Here is a 17,822-nt window from a genome sequence, read left to right as displayed (position 1 = left end):
TCTTTTTACTTTGTTTCGCAGACACACTATTTTGGTCTGTGGTTCCACAGTAAAACGCAGCTCCAGCGATGGGTGGAGTTGGAGAAAGCCTTGAAAAAGCAGCTGGACAAATTTGGCAACGAGCCTCTTCTGTTCTTTGGTGTAATGTTCTACGTGCCAAATGTTTCTAGACTTGAACAAGAGGTCACAAGGTACGTATGCAATTAAGTGCTTTTAATCATGAGAATGAAAACAAGGCAATAATAACACAGCACCTTTTTATATGATTTTATTCTCGCTTAAGCATTTATTGAAACAAAACATTCCCAATTATTGGAGTTATGGAGTTATATTATCTAGCTCCGAAAGGGTGCAATTACATAATTGTCATCCTGCTGCCCCGGCTACATCTGAGACCTTAGATTGCTGATATATAGTGGTCAAGTAGGTTTCTGGTTTTTGGATGATGAATACCTAATGCTTTCATACTTGATAAACAACTATATTCCATGGTTCTCTTGGTAAGGTTTGATTGTGGGAGTTGTACAACAAAAACTACCCCTTTTGTGGCATTGAACAAACTGTTCAAAGGATGAGCATCATAGTGTGTCCAGGTCATAATTCCTCCTGCAACCCTGCTGGCTGGAGTACTGTATTAGAAAAATCACAAGCTAAATTAAAATAGAAATGAGCATGCTTCATACCAGCACCTCAGAGTATGCAGACACTTTTTTTTTGTAAATGTTACTCTAGAGTTACACCCTTTCAAGTTCAAAATAAACAACTTAACTATACTACAGAAGGTTTTCAATCAAATACCTGCTGGTGTGTTTTTCTCATTTTGAAAAACATTGCTTCTTACACTTCTGATGACAGCAGTAAAAAGGGCTCTGATTGCGCTTCTCCCAACCTGCTGCAGGTACCCCTTCATGGCCACTGACCTGTTCTGAGTCACCGATCATAGACTTGTTTTCCAGACAGTGGCACAATGAGGGAATGCCTTGCATGCATGGCTGATGGATAGGCCTTTGGAAAACACACCAGGGCTTCTCACAAAGGCAGAAAAAACAAGAACAGTTGGGAAGCCCATAAAAATACCTTCTGATAAATTTGCTGTTATGTAACTGGAACCAGCTGTAATTTTCTGCTGTGGTATCTTATTTTCTTTAGCAGACTTCTATGCGCTAAAGGATTAAGGCACACTTTCAGGTGAAGTTATCAATGCAAACACTTGATATGTTTTTTTCAAAAGGAGAAAAACGTGTTTGATTATTTCATTAACAGCTGACAGGTTCTTGCTTTTCAACATAAATACTGCTTGGAGTAATCTCACACCAAATTTATGCCTATAGTTTTAAGATGCTGACTCGGGTGACGTGTACATGCAGATGGCCAATTTGTCAAATTTACTGTAGCCTGTTATGTCAATGAATGAGGACAAAGATGTTCCATTTATACCCTGGACCCAACTTGTAAATGTGGGGAAAATTAATATATCATTATTTTCTTAATGTACATGGTGAAACTAAGTTACTGAGTTTTTGAATGTTACTCCCATAAAGATCCACATTAAAGTCATGCTTGTGTCCACGCTAGCTACGTAAAGTTTTGTCGTTTTAAATTAAACTCTTCATAATCCAGTTGGTAAATGATTCAGAAGTTGACTGAGCATTCCGCGAGAGAAAAAATAAATGCCAGATATAGTAATTCATTATATGATAAAAGTCTAGCTGGAACTTTCTTTGAGTGTGAAATATATATATATATATATATATATTTTAGCTCAAAGAGCTAAAAATTTATATATATATAAATATATATATATATTTAAATTTAAATATATATATATATTTAAATTTAAATTACGAGCAGCTGTTAAACAACAACAGTAAATCACTATTGTTGATCTTAATGTAAATGTTTACAAAAGATTTCCGTGTGTTTATCTGAAATCATTTGATTACAGTAAATCTTTTTCACTTCTCCAGTGTTGATGAAGGCTGTAGCAGCTAAACACACTCCCTGTTCTCCCTTTCTCTTCTTAATAAACTAAACATGGTGCATTTTTAAACAGGTTTATACTGATTCATAGCGCAGAGTGGTAGAGTGTTAATTTAAGTAACACTTATTTGCCCTGCTGACTAGCCAATCTGTGTGGCGACAATGATCACGCCATGATGAACAATCAATTGAAGAAGGTACAGTATTTAAAACACTTCCATCACAGTTCCTGTTGTTCAGCTTTGAGGAGCCTTTTCAAAAGCTGTTTGTTTCTGGAGTAGTTCATGGTAATTAATATAGACTGAAACACAACAGAGAAGCACACAGAATATATAATTGCAGGATAAGTAATAAGTAAAAAAATAAATAAATAAAATAACAACAGGGATATATATTCTAATCCAAGGCTTTCAATGTAGCATGGCCAGGTCATGTTGTAGGTGGAGGACCCATGGTCTGGAAAGTATGGGGCTGATTTTAGAGAATACTGTGGAGATTAAAATGGTCAAGTACGTCATCTTTTTTAATAATAATGCCTGTTACATTACAAAATTCAGCCCCTATTATGCATTGTTTGACTAAGACCTTTTTGTATCATTTTTTTTAATAAAATCATCTCTTTTTTTAGGATATCTTTAAACAAAACTCCCTCTCTACAGCAGTTACTGCATAGTGTACTATTTATTAATGCTTACCATTTAAGGTTTAATTTAAGTGTTATATTACAGTACATGACTGAGTGATACAAGCAGAAGGTACAAAGCTTTCAGTATTTTCAGCATCTTTGTTTATGGTGAATTGGTTATATTGTATCAGTTATTTTTTAAGGCTTACTTTGTGTTCAATTATCATGTACCAATATCTATACATTTTAGAAGTATTTATTGGCACTCAAATTAAGCGATGCAGTGCATGCATGACTTCTTTTCAGTGGAACAGAACAGTTCATCTGTTTTCACCCTGCAACCAAACTCTGTCTGTTTGGAAGTGAACTCTGTCCATTTGGCTGGTTCATTTTCATATTGTTGTGATCTGAAAGCTGTATATTTCACATAATTTGTGCAAGCAAACTCAGTTAATTTTCTGTATACATTTACCTGTGATGCTGTTTAATATTGGGGGGGGGGGGGCAGAACTTTCTCTATAGTCCACTTAACATTCACTGTACTTCAAGAAATTAAGGTTTCAAACAGTATCTTACTTTTCCTTTTCTTCTATATATTACTGGGGTACAGTTGATTTCATGTAGCTTTCTTTATATTAATCACTGTCCTTATACTTTTGTTTATTCTTGTAACTTTCCATTTTAAACATTAAACTTGTTCCTAAACGTAATAACATATAAAATTAGCTGTTGTTTTAACACCTGAACTGTGTGCTTACTTTGTAGATATATTAACAGTTTGTATTTGTTTTTAAGAATGTTCTCAAAGCCCAATATAGCAGCTTTGCTATATTATTCAGGTTATTATCTTTTTTTTTTCTTGCCTTTTGGAAAAGGATAAGAGAATAAAAAACAATGCTAATGAAGCAATGCTAATGATGATAGTGAAAAAAATAAATACAAGAACATTCTGGCGCCCTCAGTACGGTTTGAAAAATACAAATACAGTACAAAAATGTTTTGGACATTTCACATTAACCTTGAAATGAACCAAACCAACCTGAGATTAGCAATTAAACCAAACATGAAAGGGCCTTAATTGGGAAACATTTGTTGCAAGTCGTTCCAAAAAAAACTGTTTGTGGAGTATTTTCAACAGTTAGTGTATGCTTCCTTTAGCTGTCAGTTGACAGTATCCTGTCATCTACAGAATTATTTTCAAAACTTGTTAAGGCCTGTTACTTATAGTGTTCTATATTTGTATCTTTTAAATTTACAAATGCTTTCTCTATTGGTGCTATATACTGTACAAATACCAGTGCTTTAACAGTTCCCTTGTCTCCTGCATACCATTTAGTAAAATATGTTTACTGTATTTACTGAGCCTCTTACTTTTAAAGTAAAAAAATCCAGTATAACTTGTATAACAGATGCCAAAACATGGGGGACCCGATTGCTCATTGTTCAGAAAATAGTCTTGAACAAATAAGCTGGTGACCTGTGTGGTGTTAGAGGTGACAAGGCAACAAGCAGCTACTAAGACTTCAATGGGGGCCTGTCTTCTGACAAATATATAGGAATGTAGCTCTGCTTTCGAGGTAATTGCAAATGTGGTTGTGTTTGTTTTTTTAAAATGCACCCCACAGAGTAAACCTTAAGGAGTCTTTAAGCAGTAGTAGCTAAGTGCTAACTGTATTAAATAGACAATACAATAGTACTTTCTTTCTTATTTTTTTACTTACAATATATGAATATTTATTTTCCATTTTTTTATGTATTTAAATATAGAACACTCTCAATTGTCCAAATTCGTTTTGCTACAAACTTTGATCTGATATGATGCTGTTTTGGGTGATTGAGCTTGAACTGTTGTGATTATATGTTAGTGTATCAACATACAGTATTCTCACAATTTTGAATGAATTACTTTTGTGTTTGTTTCAGTGCTTTGAACAAATAGAATCAATACAAATTTAAAATAACAGCTTTGTAAAGATCTCTTTTTTGCAAGGCCTGCAGCATGAGCCTAAGCCTTCGATCTGACCAGGTCTTCAGATTCATGTGTCCAAAATATCTGTGGAATTCTTCACCCTGCCAGAGTATAAACTTGAAAGCTGCAGTTGGGTAGGAGGACAATCATGAGCACTGTGAAGAAGTTTAAAAGAAGTATTTGTGTTGAGGCCCTTATGCGGTTGAAAATCTCGAAAGAATTTGGCATTCATTTCGGCGTAGGAAGATGCAAAATTCCTGTGCAGTGAAGTGTTATTGGTCTGGTTCTGTTTCTTATCTTTGGCACCCTTTGTGCCAGTCTGTTTCCTCAGCTGTACTAGAGGAAATCAAATCAGAATCTACAATATTCTAATTTGAGAGATCATGAGTTAAATGTTCAGGCTATGGATGTTTCCAGGCAGGGTCAATTTCTAAATTGAGACAAAGGGCTTCTCTATTTTGCTCATGTTCTAAAATGGAGGTAACAAGGGTCAAGAACCAAATAAGTGTATGGTTAATGAAATGGAAAATCAATTGACCAATTTACTCATGCACCCAATTTACAGTAGAAATTATCATAACCGATCCTGAACAGTTAGAAAGCTGAAAAATATTTTTTACAGTATTGCCGACGAAAAGCAATTTGCGTTTTTGTGGTCGCTTCTATTTTGTTGTATTGCCTTTTTTAATAACTCAGTTTCTTTACTAGGTAAGCATGCAGTTTCGATGAAAAAAAACTAAAGACTAAGCTGTCAGATTGCTTTGGCATGGACTGAGAAAGTACGGAGAGAACTGTTTTTGGAATGCTGTTTTGTAAATTTCCAAATACTGTAGAAAAGTGCTTTGTTTTTAATACTACACTTTTTTGCAGTCATTTTTACAGATTTTCTTTCTGTAGTATAAATGCAGTACTGTACTTTTGGTGTTTAGTCACACCACTGTACCTGAATTTGTTAATTTATAATGCCCCCAATGTAGTATAACAGCTCCCTCTGAGATATGCTATTTTCATATATCCGATGGATTCCCCCTGGAACCAAGTAAATCGAATATGGCAGGTTCTACTGTAACTTCTACTTGTATTAATTAATGCCCATAGTACCAGTGCCAAGAATATAAGAATTATTCACACATAGCAAACACTTACTATGTGCAAATGGGGTGTCACCCACACGATTGATATTCATTATGCAAATGTATTTATTTATTTATGTATTTATTTATTTATTTATTTGGCAGGTGCCTTTATCCAAGGTAACTTACAGGTGTTACAGGGCAGTACAGTATTACAATGCAAGATTCATATTTAAATAAAGTATAGTTTACAGTAAGTGCAAATAATACTACTAAAGTAGAATATGAACTAGGATGCAACAAGTGAGGATTACAGCAAGTTATATCTACAAAGACATAGTAGTGCAATAGTGCAAGGATGGTGCATTAGCTGAGGATTCAGTAATGTGGTGCTTAGGTCAGGTGCTGCAATGTTTGGCCTTCGCATTGGAAGACAAGCGCAGCATGACCAACAGGTTGCCTCCAATGCCAGCATTATATGACACATGAAGAACAACATTCCTCCATCCAGGGGAGCAACCTCCAAGAAAAGGTATTAAAACCAAAACTTGTCTAGGACAACTGGAAGCTGCTAGAGAATGGAAAATGCTGGCAGATGTTGGACAATAGCTTATTTTCCCACCTGAGATTGCCACCACTAACCTTCGACCTGATATTGTCTTGTGGTCTGGATCAGCACGCCTTGCTCACCTGGTAGAGTTAACAGTGCCATGGGAGGATGCTGTGGATGAGAAAGGAAGAAACTTCGGTACGCTCAACTAGTTGCTGAAGCAGAACAGCAAGGATGGAGAGTTCAGGTTTACCCAGTGGAGGTGGGTTATTATTATTATTATTATTATTATTATTATTATTATTATTATTATTATTATTATTATTATTAGTTGTTTATTTAGCAGACGCCTTTATCCAAGGCGACTTACAGAGACTAGGGTGTGTGAACTATGCATCAGCTGCAGAGTCACTTACAATTACGTCTCACCCGAAAGACGGAGCCCAAGGAGGTTAAGTGACTTGCTCAGGGTCACACAATGAGTCAGTGGCTGAGGTGGGATTTGAACCCGGGGACCTCCTGGTTACAAGCCTGTTTCTTTAACCACTGGACCACACAGCCTCCTATTGTCTCCTGTTGTTGAGGATTTGTGGCATGCTCCACAACCCGGTTTCTCAGACATCGGATTCAATGGTCAAGAGTTGCAAAGCATTGTGAAGAACTTATCTGAAGCAGCAGAGAGGAGCATCAACTGGCTCTGGTTGAGACAAAAATATTCTGGATGGGGACCTGAAGCACAGTAGAAAAAAACAGATGTAAAAGAAGGTAAGTAAGCTAGGCTTAGCTGAATGGGGGATGGAGGAGGGTGATGCTGGGAGGCCAGAATCACTCCAAAAAAACCCTCAACATCTACTTTTAAGATGTTGGTGTGCCAGGCAAACAAAAGGCCTGCATAATTATTAAGGTTCCAATTTTAAAAAATACCTAATTTAAAAAATACCAAAACTAATAACCCGTGACAAGAAATAAATACTACAAAGAGAAACGCATGTATGCAAGGACTGAGCTAAATGCTCAACAATACAGATGCCCAGTATTCACAGCCACAATACTATACCAAAAAATAATAATAATAATAATAATAAAAAACATTACCTACCGGTACTTAAACTTTTATACAGACAATTTAATATCCATAACGTTGAATACTGCAATGCAAACTTTGTTTAGCACCTACATAAACACGTAAAAAAATCAAAAAAATAAAGTAGCACTCCTTACCTGTGTCCTCTTTAATGGCTTCCTTGGCCCTATTTCTCACTGCTAAGGTTGGATATGTCAGGCTGGTAGTTTGTTGTCATCAGACGCAAACACGCATCAGAATGGTCAGTGGTCAGACGGCTTCTACCTGGACTTGGTATAGTTTTCAATTGTGAAAACACCTGTTCACAGCGGTAAGTAGAACCAAAGGCTGACAGCAAGGCAAAAGCTACTTTTTCATACAGGTGTACATTCTGTGATCTTGAGTTGCCAGCCGCTTTCCTTTTCAAGCTCACCTCACAGTGATTTGAACTTGCCTGATGCCTGATCTTTGGAAGTCAATCTGTTCCAATTCAAATCCGTAAATGTTCATCCACTGAAAATACAGAAGTTGTATGTCGCTTTCCTTCGTATTGTCAGGGTTCACAAGAAATGAAAACATGGGTCCCATGTCTCAAAAGTCTTGGACTCGTCTTGTGAACTCATTTTCAAGCTGCCCATATAGTTGCAGATATCCCCATTCACTCGATGCTCTTCTGAATGGGTTTTCACAGTGGGGAAGTAACGAAAGGTAGACGTTTCGATATCTCATCTGAAAACCGATAACGTAGCACAGAAACCTTTCCAGTCTTCATACAGCTGAAGTACGTTTTTTTCTGTTCCTTGTAGCTTAGTATTCAGGTTGTTTAAGTGTGATGTGATGTCGGTCAGAAACATAATTTTTGTTAGCCACTTGTCAATAGTAAGGTCTGCATGTTGTTGACTACTTTCTTCTCCAAGAAAGAGCTTGATGGGTTCAAGATTGAGCAAGTTACCTCGGTTCAACCAGCGTACAGTACTGTGCAGCACTTAAATCTCCATGTGCAGAATCCATGTCATTCAGAAAATCTCCTGTGCGTCAAAGTGGGGGCAATCAAAAAGTAGACAATTTTCACAACTGTTGTCATTACTTCATTTAAATCAGAAGATGAGATCTTAGCGCACAGGCTCTCCTGATGAGTGATGCTCATAACTCATGGAAACTCATAAGAGAATGTCCGATCTCAGTTTCCATTTATAAATCCAGCTGTTTTACCCACCATAGCAGGTGCGCCATCAGTGATAACAGAAAGCACGTTATGCAGGTTGATTTGTTGTTGTGTGAAAAAGTCTTTGACAGCATTACGTATGTCTGTAGCCTTCGTTGTACCATGCATAGCACAAGGAAAACAGTTCTTCCTTAACTTTCCCATTGATACAGTAGTCAGATGGGAGGTATCATTTATGTCTGTGCTTTCATCCAGTGCAAGGCTCATCACATCACATGTTTTGTAGATCTTCCGTCATTTGTTTCCTAACATCAGTTGACATTTCATCTATTCGCCTTTGAACAGTCATGGCTGACAATGGCATTTCTTCAATAGGAGCAATGATGTCTTTCTTGTTCGCAAAGTCATGAAATAGTTTCTCATCACAGTTTACGAAGGCTTCCTTTATGTAGTCTCCATCCCTTTCCGAGCTATAGCTAGAGGTGCAATGTAACGTGCCCGTGTAGGAAGAGCATTTTTAGTTACAAACATTTTTTCAAAAGATTCAACAGCTTTTCTAATGCACTCACTTTTGTCTGCTTCATCGACTCAAGAAAATTGGCTTCAGAGTGAAATGGCGCTGGACGCTGGAAGTACGAGATACCACACTTGCACAGGCTACCAACAACACAATCCCCTTTCTGCACAAATCCATATACTTCTCTCCACGCTGGCTGAAACTTTCAAATATCGAATTTTTATTTTCCATAATTAAGAATAGCTAGGCCTCCTAACACCATGATTTACCGTTTGTGTATGACCAATGATGTTTCATATCATATCATATCATATCATATCATATCATATCATATCTCTTCCATCCAATCGGCAATATTTTTATTTTTTTTTCGTGGGTCATAACCATGACTTACGGGGCATGTCTCCACATAATAGGTTTAGGTTGGGGTGGGTGGGACATAGATATATTTTTTTTAATGAGATGCGTCAGAGTTGTTTTTGGAGATTTTTTTTAACAGTACATGTACTCAAGTTTGAATTACTGAACATCTTGTGTTATAACTATTTGTCATTACACATTTTTTAAAACATTTCCTGAAGTTCATGTTTAAATACCGCAAGATGATTCAATGCTATGCATGGCGTTCTGACTTTTTTTTGTGTGAGATACACAGTAGCTTGTGGATTAAGGATTTGATTTCGGTCAGAAACTTTTTTTTTTTGCAGGTATGTGCAAATGTCTTGGCGTGCCACACTCTGGCACGCGTGCCGGGGGTTGCCGACCCCTGGGCTAGTCAATGAAACACCAAGGATGGAAGGTGCCCACTTGAAGACCTTGAAGTACCTTACTCAGCCCAGTCCAGACAGTTGTCATGCTGATGTGATAGGGAGGCCGCACTGTGGTTGATCCCTGGAGCCAGCATTGCAGCCATTGTGTGTGCTGATGCACCAGGGAGGCAAAATAGGCTGATATCTGAAGCCAGAATTACACTTCAGCCATCAACACCAGGCAGAAGGATATCTGCATCATCAGATGGAAGGAAACGCAGATGGATCACATTCTTTTACAGTAAAAGAAGCTATGTCTTAGTTGGTGCTTATCTTGGTGAGAGATGAGTCCAATATCAGCATTAAGTTTTAACACCTCTCATGTAGTGGAAATCATCTTAAGGTGTAATTACAGCTGTATAATTACCTTTTCAATCACCCACATTATAATTTATTACACATTGGCAAGATAAACCCGAGTGTGATGTAATTTTCAGATTCAGCAGTATGGTACCCTAGATGCTAGTGGTGCATTTCTTCTCCCTAACAATATATGAAGGGCTTTCATAAATTTAACTGGGAGCCCAAATCGGGTCATACTTTTCAATACACTTTAGTAGAAATGGCATCTTGGTGAAGAAAACTTTGATGAAAAAGAGACAACCATGCTTCCCTGTAATAATCAGCCAAGTGGGATGGGGAACTGTTACCCAAAACAGCCTTCAACATCAACAACAAAGAAAACATACTCTACTCCACAAATACATAATTGAAAAACAATTAGGATAAGTCCATTTACAGGTTGCCTAGAAACATTTTGCAATTATAAATGTTACTGTATTCAGGTGGGGCCACTATTATATAATCATTATTAATACATTTTTTAGAAGTAAGCATGCACATTAGGTTATAGCTTTTTATCAATGCCTACAAAACAACATGAAGTAATGTTTTTGTTGCCTGGTTTTAAGTTTTATGAACGTTCAGTATATACTGCCCCCTCCATGTGATTAGTAAGACCACATGCGCTGACCATTAAATATGTATTTGCTTTTCTAACCTTAGTGCAAGCTGCATGCTATGCGTTACTAAGAGCAAATTGGGCCGTCTCTATTCGTGAAAGGAATTCAGTGTGAGGTACTTGCTTGTTTACAGGCCCGCGGTGCATGTGTTAACTTGCTGGTTGTGGTCTAGCTAGTATGAGGATATGTAAAAGCAGTATCATGACACAGGATCTAAGAGCATGGCTCAATAACATATTCCAGGTTTCATATCAACACTTTAATACCTGTCTGTTAACACTTTTAAAAGTGGTTATCTACAAATAAGAAAGGCTTTGTGTGTGTCGTGGGGAATGGTTTCCTTTATGTCTCCTAAGCTGTTTTTCAATTTCAAGAATCTACTTAAAAAAAAAAAAAACTTGAGAATGTACATTAGTAAAGATAAATAGGTATGCTGATAATAGCTTGGGTATAATGTTATTTAACTCCTCCTCTTAACAACTTCTACCACATGAAAACCCATATTGACAGTCTATGAAAAATCTGTTGCTTGCTGTTTAAGACATGCTGCATCTGAAAGGGATGAAGTTGCTTATATAATATTATATATACCATGTAGCAGGCAAATCCCTGCCTGTAAACAATGTGATGGTGGATGGCAGGGATATAGTTAATTTCTGTCCATCAGATAAATGTGGGTGTTAATAATTAATTGTTTTATTTAATTAAATTGATGTCACCTCGTTTGCACCTTGAAGCAGCAGACCCAGACACAGAACTTGCAGTTAAGCACTTAAGTGCAAAGCCTAGCTCCCACATGGAGTACCAAACTATACTTTTGGTTTCTTCAACTAACTATAACTGGACAGCTAAGCCGTTTACCAGTAACAAACACTTTTAACCCACAGGTTCACACAGTACCTTGTTCTCTTTACCGACAGCCTCTTGCCTTCACACAGACTGCCCAGTACAAACATTTGGTTCCTATTAAATACCTACCTGCTAATTACAGGCAGGTGAAGGCTGAATGTGTGTAATTTGGCCAATATAAAAATGACCACTAGGGGTGTCTTTACCAAACTCTCTTTTTCAGAGGGGGGAAGAGATTCACCAGTGCACCTCCCTAGTGTACATTTTTATACTTGCCTCATCACTTCCTTGATGACTCACGAGCAACACAAAAATGACTCGCGAGCAACACAGAATCATCAGAATAATCAGGGTCTTATCTGGCATCAAACACCTTGTAAATATTTACATTTTTATGGTTAATTTGAAGATCATACGATGGCCATGCAACACAGGGTTGATGTTTGAGCAATGTCTATCTACTTGTTATCTATTTGGGGGTGTGGCAAAGTGGTTCACTGTGTACAGGTGCAGGAGTGATGCGGTGCGTAATCAACCGACAGAGACGTTATAATCCAGTAGGAACAAATGTTTATTTTTAATCCAGATCTGGTTACCAAATAATAATCCCCGGCAATACACAACAATGTGTAGTGCAAGGGGTAAATATTAACAGGGTTGCAGTCCCAAATAATAAACACACGTATCCTTCCCACAATGTACTAACACGGTCAGCAGTCCTGGGTGCGTGCAGTAGTGCTCGTGGTGGGTGATAAAAGTTTATACGTGACAATAGTGCAGAGTTGTTCCGGGTTTTGTGCTGACCCTTGGCGACAGCTCCAGAACGTGTCAGCCGTCTACTAATAACAAACAATAACAATTAGAGACAAAACAAGCAAATACTCATGATACGTTATCACAGGTACTCTCACAGGTATTTCCGGGTTCTATTTTTTAAAACAAAGCGAAGGAACAGATTGCGTCTCTCTGTCCCCTTTTATGTGACCCCTTGGAAGTTTTATACTGTAAAACTTCCAGTAATTGCCGGATCTAAAATAATCGCCGGGGCAACTGCGAAATACTATAAATAAACGCTGTGTCTCTTTTAAATGCCAAGTTATGAATAATAATTTAATGTGCGTCATACTGGATGTTCCCTCCAATACACCCAAACAGCTGTACAGTGAGCTTACCAATTCATGAAATATTGTTAATAAATAAGAAAAAAACGTTAATACACTAAAAAGGCAACCCTGTTAATATATGAAAACATGTTTGTATTTGGCTTACTTTCAGCATGCTAAAAAAGCTTCAAAACTGGGTTTAAAATGTAATAACGGCATTAAAAAAAACTTTACATGCACCTTAAATTAAGTTTTCTTATTATTCATCCTGAGGGTCACATTCATCGCTGCCACTTATTAACAGATCATACTATCAAGCTCCTCCTCATCTTCCTCAACTTCAGTGTCAATGACAGTTCCATGTGCCTTCTTGCACTCTATGCACAGTAGCTCTTTTCCAGATGTATGTTTCCCTGTCCGTAAAACAATGAATCTGGTCATCTTCGCTTCCGCCCAGAGCTGCAGTGAATCCACACACCTTGATTGACTTTTTCACATGCTCCACATTTAACTTTCATCAAGCTTCCAGGACCCACTGGACCAGCAGACATGACAGAGTTTTTAAGTTACCACCTGAAATGTACTGCTTGTATTTTATTGTTAATGTTAAAATCAGTTTTGAAGCATTTTTGAGTGTGTTGTGAGCCCACAGTATAAACTTTTATTTTTCGATATGTTGTAATTTAGTTATGTCATTGCTATAAGGTGTGCGTTTAGCAGCTTCATGATTGCTTCCGAAGTATTTGAATATGTTACTGATCTTACATAATAAACGCCAGGTCTCAAATAGTTGCCAGTCTCCAATAGGCGCCGGGGCTACTGGCAAATATTGTAAATAAACGCTGGGGCATTTAAAGTAAGTTTTACTGTGTGTGTGTGTGTGTGTCTATATATATATATATATATATATATATATATATATATATATATATATATATATATATATATATATATATATATATATATATACAGTACTGTGCAAAAGTTTTAGGCAGGTGTGAAAAAATGCTGTAAAGTAAGAATGCTTTCAAAAATAGACATGTTAATAGATTATATTTATCAATTAACTAAATGCAAAGTGAGTGAACAGAAGAAAAATCTAAATCAAATCCATATTTGGTGTGACCACCCTTTGCCTTCAAAACAGCATCAATTCTTCTAGGTGCACAAAGTCAGGGATTTTGTAGGCATATAGTCAGGTGTATGATTAAACAATTATACCAAACAGGTGCTAATGATCATCAATTCAATATGTAGGTTGAAACACAATCATTAACTGAAACAGAAACAGCTGTGTAGGAGGAATAAAACTGGGTGAGGAACAGCCAAACTCAGCTAACAAGGTGAGGTTGCTGAAGACAGTTTACTGTCAAAAGTCATACACCATGGCAAGACTGAGCACAGCAACAAGACACAAGGTAGTTATACTACATCTGCAAGGTCTCTCCCAGGCAGAAATTTCAAGGCAGACAGGGGTTTCCAGATGTGTTGTCCAAGCTCTTTTGAAGAAGCACAAAGAAACGGGCAACGTTGAGGACCGTAGATGCAGTGGTCGGCCAAGGAAACTTACTGCAGCAGATGAAAGACACATCATGCTTACTTCCCTTCGCAATCGGAAGATGTCCAGTAGTGCCATCAGCTCAGAATTGGCAGAAAACAGTGGGACCCTAGTACACCCATCTACTGTCCAGAGAAGTCTGGTCAGAAGTGGTCTTCATATATATATATATATATATATATATATAATCCAGGGCTGACAATGGAACATGGAACAAGCAGTGTGATTGGTCAGGCTGTCTGTGTATTGGATGGATACGGAGAGTTGGAGCCTTGTCACATATTCTAAATCACGCTGTGCCTCACAGATTTTAAAGTACCGGTAGCCATCTTGCTTACAGTTACAGATGTACAGCTGTAACTATAAAACTGAGTGACCAATTAGCAAAAAAAGCAGAAAAAATCCCCCCCCCCCCCCCCAAAAAAAAAAATAAAATAAATAAATGCTGTCTTTATACTCACTCACCCTCTTTTTTTTTTTTTTAGCGGTTTGTAAATGCTTAAGAAAAACACAATCTTTCCAGATCCTTGATATCCATCGGTCTACGCTTATGGACTGCCCTCTTCAATTGAAACCACAGGTTTTCAATGGGGTTCAAGTCTGGAGACTGAGATGGCCATTGCAAAATGTTGATTTTTTATCAATTAACCATTTCTTTGTGGATTTCGATGTGTGCTTGGGGTCACTGTCTTTCTGGAAAATCCAGATTTCAGCCTCCTGGCAGAGGCAACCAGGTTTTTGGCCAAAATGTCCTGGTACTGGGTAGAGTTAATGATGCCGTTGACCTTAACAAGGGCCCCAGGACCAGTGGAAGCAAAACAGCCCCATAACATCAAAGATCCACCACCATATTTTACAGTAGGTAGGAGGTTCTTTTCTGCACACGCATCCTTCTTTCGACGCCAAACCCACCGCTGGCGTGCGTGACTAAAGAGCTCTATTTTCATCTCATTTGACCATAGCACCCGGTTCCATTCGAAGTGCCAATGTCGTTTAGCAAACTCCAAGCGCTTACGTTGGTTGCTCTCAATAAATGCTTTTTTCTGGCAACCCTTCCAAATAGCCTATTGGCATGGAGGTGGTGTCTAATTGTAGATTTGGAGACTTGGTGACTCCAAGATGCAACTCTGTAATTCTCCAACTGTGGCCGTTGGATTTCTCTGTCTCCCGAACCATCTGCCTCACTGTGCGTGGGGGCAAGATACACTTGCGTCCTCTACCAGGCAAGTTTACCACTGTTCCAGTGGTTTTGAACTTCTTAATTATTGCCTTAATAGTGGTAAGTGGTATATTTAGTTTTTTAGCTATTGTTTTTTACCCATTGCCTGATTTGTGAAGGTCAACAACCATTTGTCTCTTTTAACTTGTGAGTTCTTTGCCTTTCCCCATGGTGATGGATGACAAATGGATTTCATATGCGTGTTACCTCATCTTTATACCCCAGTGAAACAGGAAGCCATGGAAGGGCACAATACAGTTTCTTAAGAATGAGATGAACTTAAAGAAGTAGAATGTTAATGCAGATTTAATTTAGTTTGATTTTATTTATAAGAATCTTTTAGGGGTGCCAATAATTCTGACACCTATCTTTTTGAGAGAATTTTTTATTACTTGTTAATAAAAAAAACTTTTTCTCTGAGCAATTGTATTAGAATAAAAGAATATGGTTTTCCCATATATTTGAGCATAAAATATAGCTCAGTGTTTGTTTTATACAGTCTTTTTTGCTCATCTTTATGTGTGTGTGTGTGTGTGTGTGTATATACAGTGCCTTGCGAAAGTATTCGGCCCCCTTGAACTTTGCGACCTTTTGCCACATTTCAGGCTTCAAACATAAAGATATGAAATTGTAATTTTTTGTGAAGAATCAACAACAAGTGGGACACAATCATGAAGTGGAACGAAATTTATTGGATATTTCAAACTTTTTTAACAAATAAAAAACTGAAAAATTGGGCGTGCAAAATTATTCAGCCCCTTTACTTTCAGTGCAGCAAACTCTCTCCAGAAATTCAGTGAGGATCTCTGAATGATCCAATGTTGACCTAAATGACTAATGATGATAAATAGAATCCACCTGTGTGTAACCAAGTCTCCGTATAAATGCACCTGCACTGTGATAGTCTCAGAGGTCCGTTTAAAGCGCAGAGAGCATCATGAAGAACAAGGAACACACCAGGCAGGTCCGAGATACTGTTGTGGAGAAGTTTAAAGCCGGATTTGGATACAAAAAGATTTCCCAAGCTTTAAACATCCCAAGGAGCACTGTGCAAGCGATAATATTGAAATGGAAGGAGTATCAGACCACTGCAAATCTACCAAGACCTGGCCGTCCCTCTAAACTTTCAGCTCATACAAGGAGAAGACTGATCAGAGATGCAGCCAAGAGGCCCATGATCACTCTGGATGAACTGCAGAGATCTACAGCTGAGGTGGGAGACTCTGTCCATAGGACAACAATCAGTCGTATACTGCACAAATCTGGCCTTTATGGAAGAGTGGCAAGAAGAAAGCCATTTCTTAAAGATATCCATAAAAAGTGTCATTTACAGTTTGCCACAAGCCACCTGGGAGACACACCAAACATGTGGAAGAAGGTGCTCTGGTCAGATGAAACCAAAATCGAACTTTTTGGCAACAATGCAAAACGTTATGTTTGGCGTAAAAGCAACACAGCTCATCACCCTGAACACACCATCCCCACTGTCAAACATGGTGGTGGCAGCATCATGGTTTGGGCCTGCTTTTCTTCAGCAGGGACAGGGAAGATGGTTAAAATTGATGGGAAGATGGATGGAGCCAAATACAGGACTATTCTGGAAGAAAACCTGATGGAGTCTGCAAAAGACCTGAGACTGGGACGGAGATTTGTCTTCCAACAAGACAATGATCCAAAACATAAAGCAAAATCTACAATGGAATGGTTCACAAATAAACATATCCAGGTGTTAGAATGGCCAAGTCAAAGTCCAGACCTGAATCCAATTGAGAATCTGTGGAAAGAACTGAAAACTGCTGTTCACAAATGCTCTCCATCCAACCTCACTGAGCTCGAGCTGTTTTGCAAGGAGGAATGGGCAAAAATTTCAGTCTCTCGATGTGCAAAACTGATAGAGACATACCCCAAGCGACTTACAGCTGTAATCGCAGCAAAAGGTGGTGCTACAAAGTATTAACTTAAGGGGGCTGAATAATTTTGCACGCCCAATTTTTCAGTTTTTTATTTGTTAAAAAGGTTTGAAATATCCAATAAATTTCGTTCCACTTCATGATTGTGTCCCACTTGTTGTTGATTCTTCACAAAAAATTACAGTTTCATATCTTTATGTTTGAAGCCTGAAATGTGGCAAAAGGTCGCAAAGTTCAAGGAGGCCGAATACTTTCGCAAGGCACTGTATGTGTATATATATATATATATATATATATATATATATATATATATATAATGTGCAGTTAACACGTATACAGACTTATAAAAAGTGTAACGTGTATGCTGTATAGTTTCTGAACCCCAAGGCAAAACCCAGACTTATTTACTGATTTATGTTTGCTGTGCTTGTTTTTTGCAGGTTTCAAAAGAAAAATATCAATTGCCACAG

The 17,822-nt window shown here is 37.8% G+C and overlaps 1 protein-coding gene across 4 annotated transcripts in view; it reads left to right on the top strand.

The window, feature by feature from the left end:
• The window catches only part of LOC117411329 (tyrosine-protein phosphatase non-receptor type 14-like), a 113,065-nt gene that overhangs the window by 42,210 nt on the left and 53,033 nt on the right, over positions 1–17,822 (top strand). For 3 of the 4 annotated variants that reach the window (XM_059025321.1, XM_059025320.1, XM_034018677.3), the window contains exon 3: positions 22–191. In XM_059025321.1, coding sequence (XP_058881304.1) covers positions 22–191 — 170 coding nt within the window. Of the gene's footprint in view, positions 1–21; positions 192–17,822 lie in introns of those variants that run through there. The other variant, XM_059025323.1, reaches the window with a different exon arrangement.

This window comes from Acipenser ruthenus, chromosome 6 (genome assembly GCF_902713425.1).
Source record: "Acipenser ruthenus chromosome 6, fAciRut3.2 maternal haplotype, whole genome shotgun sequence".
Classification (NCBI taxonomy): Eukaryota; Metazoa; Chordata; class Actinopteri; order Acipenseriformes; family Acipenseridae; genus Acipenser; species Acipenser ruthenus.
This window is presented reverse-complemented; position numbering and strand designations above follow the sequence as displayed.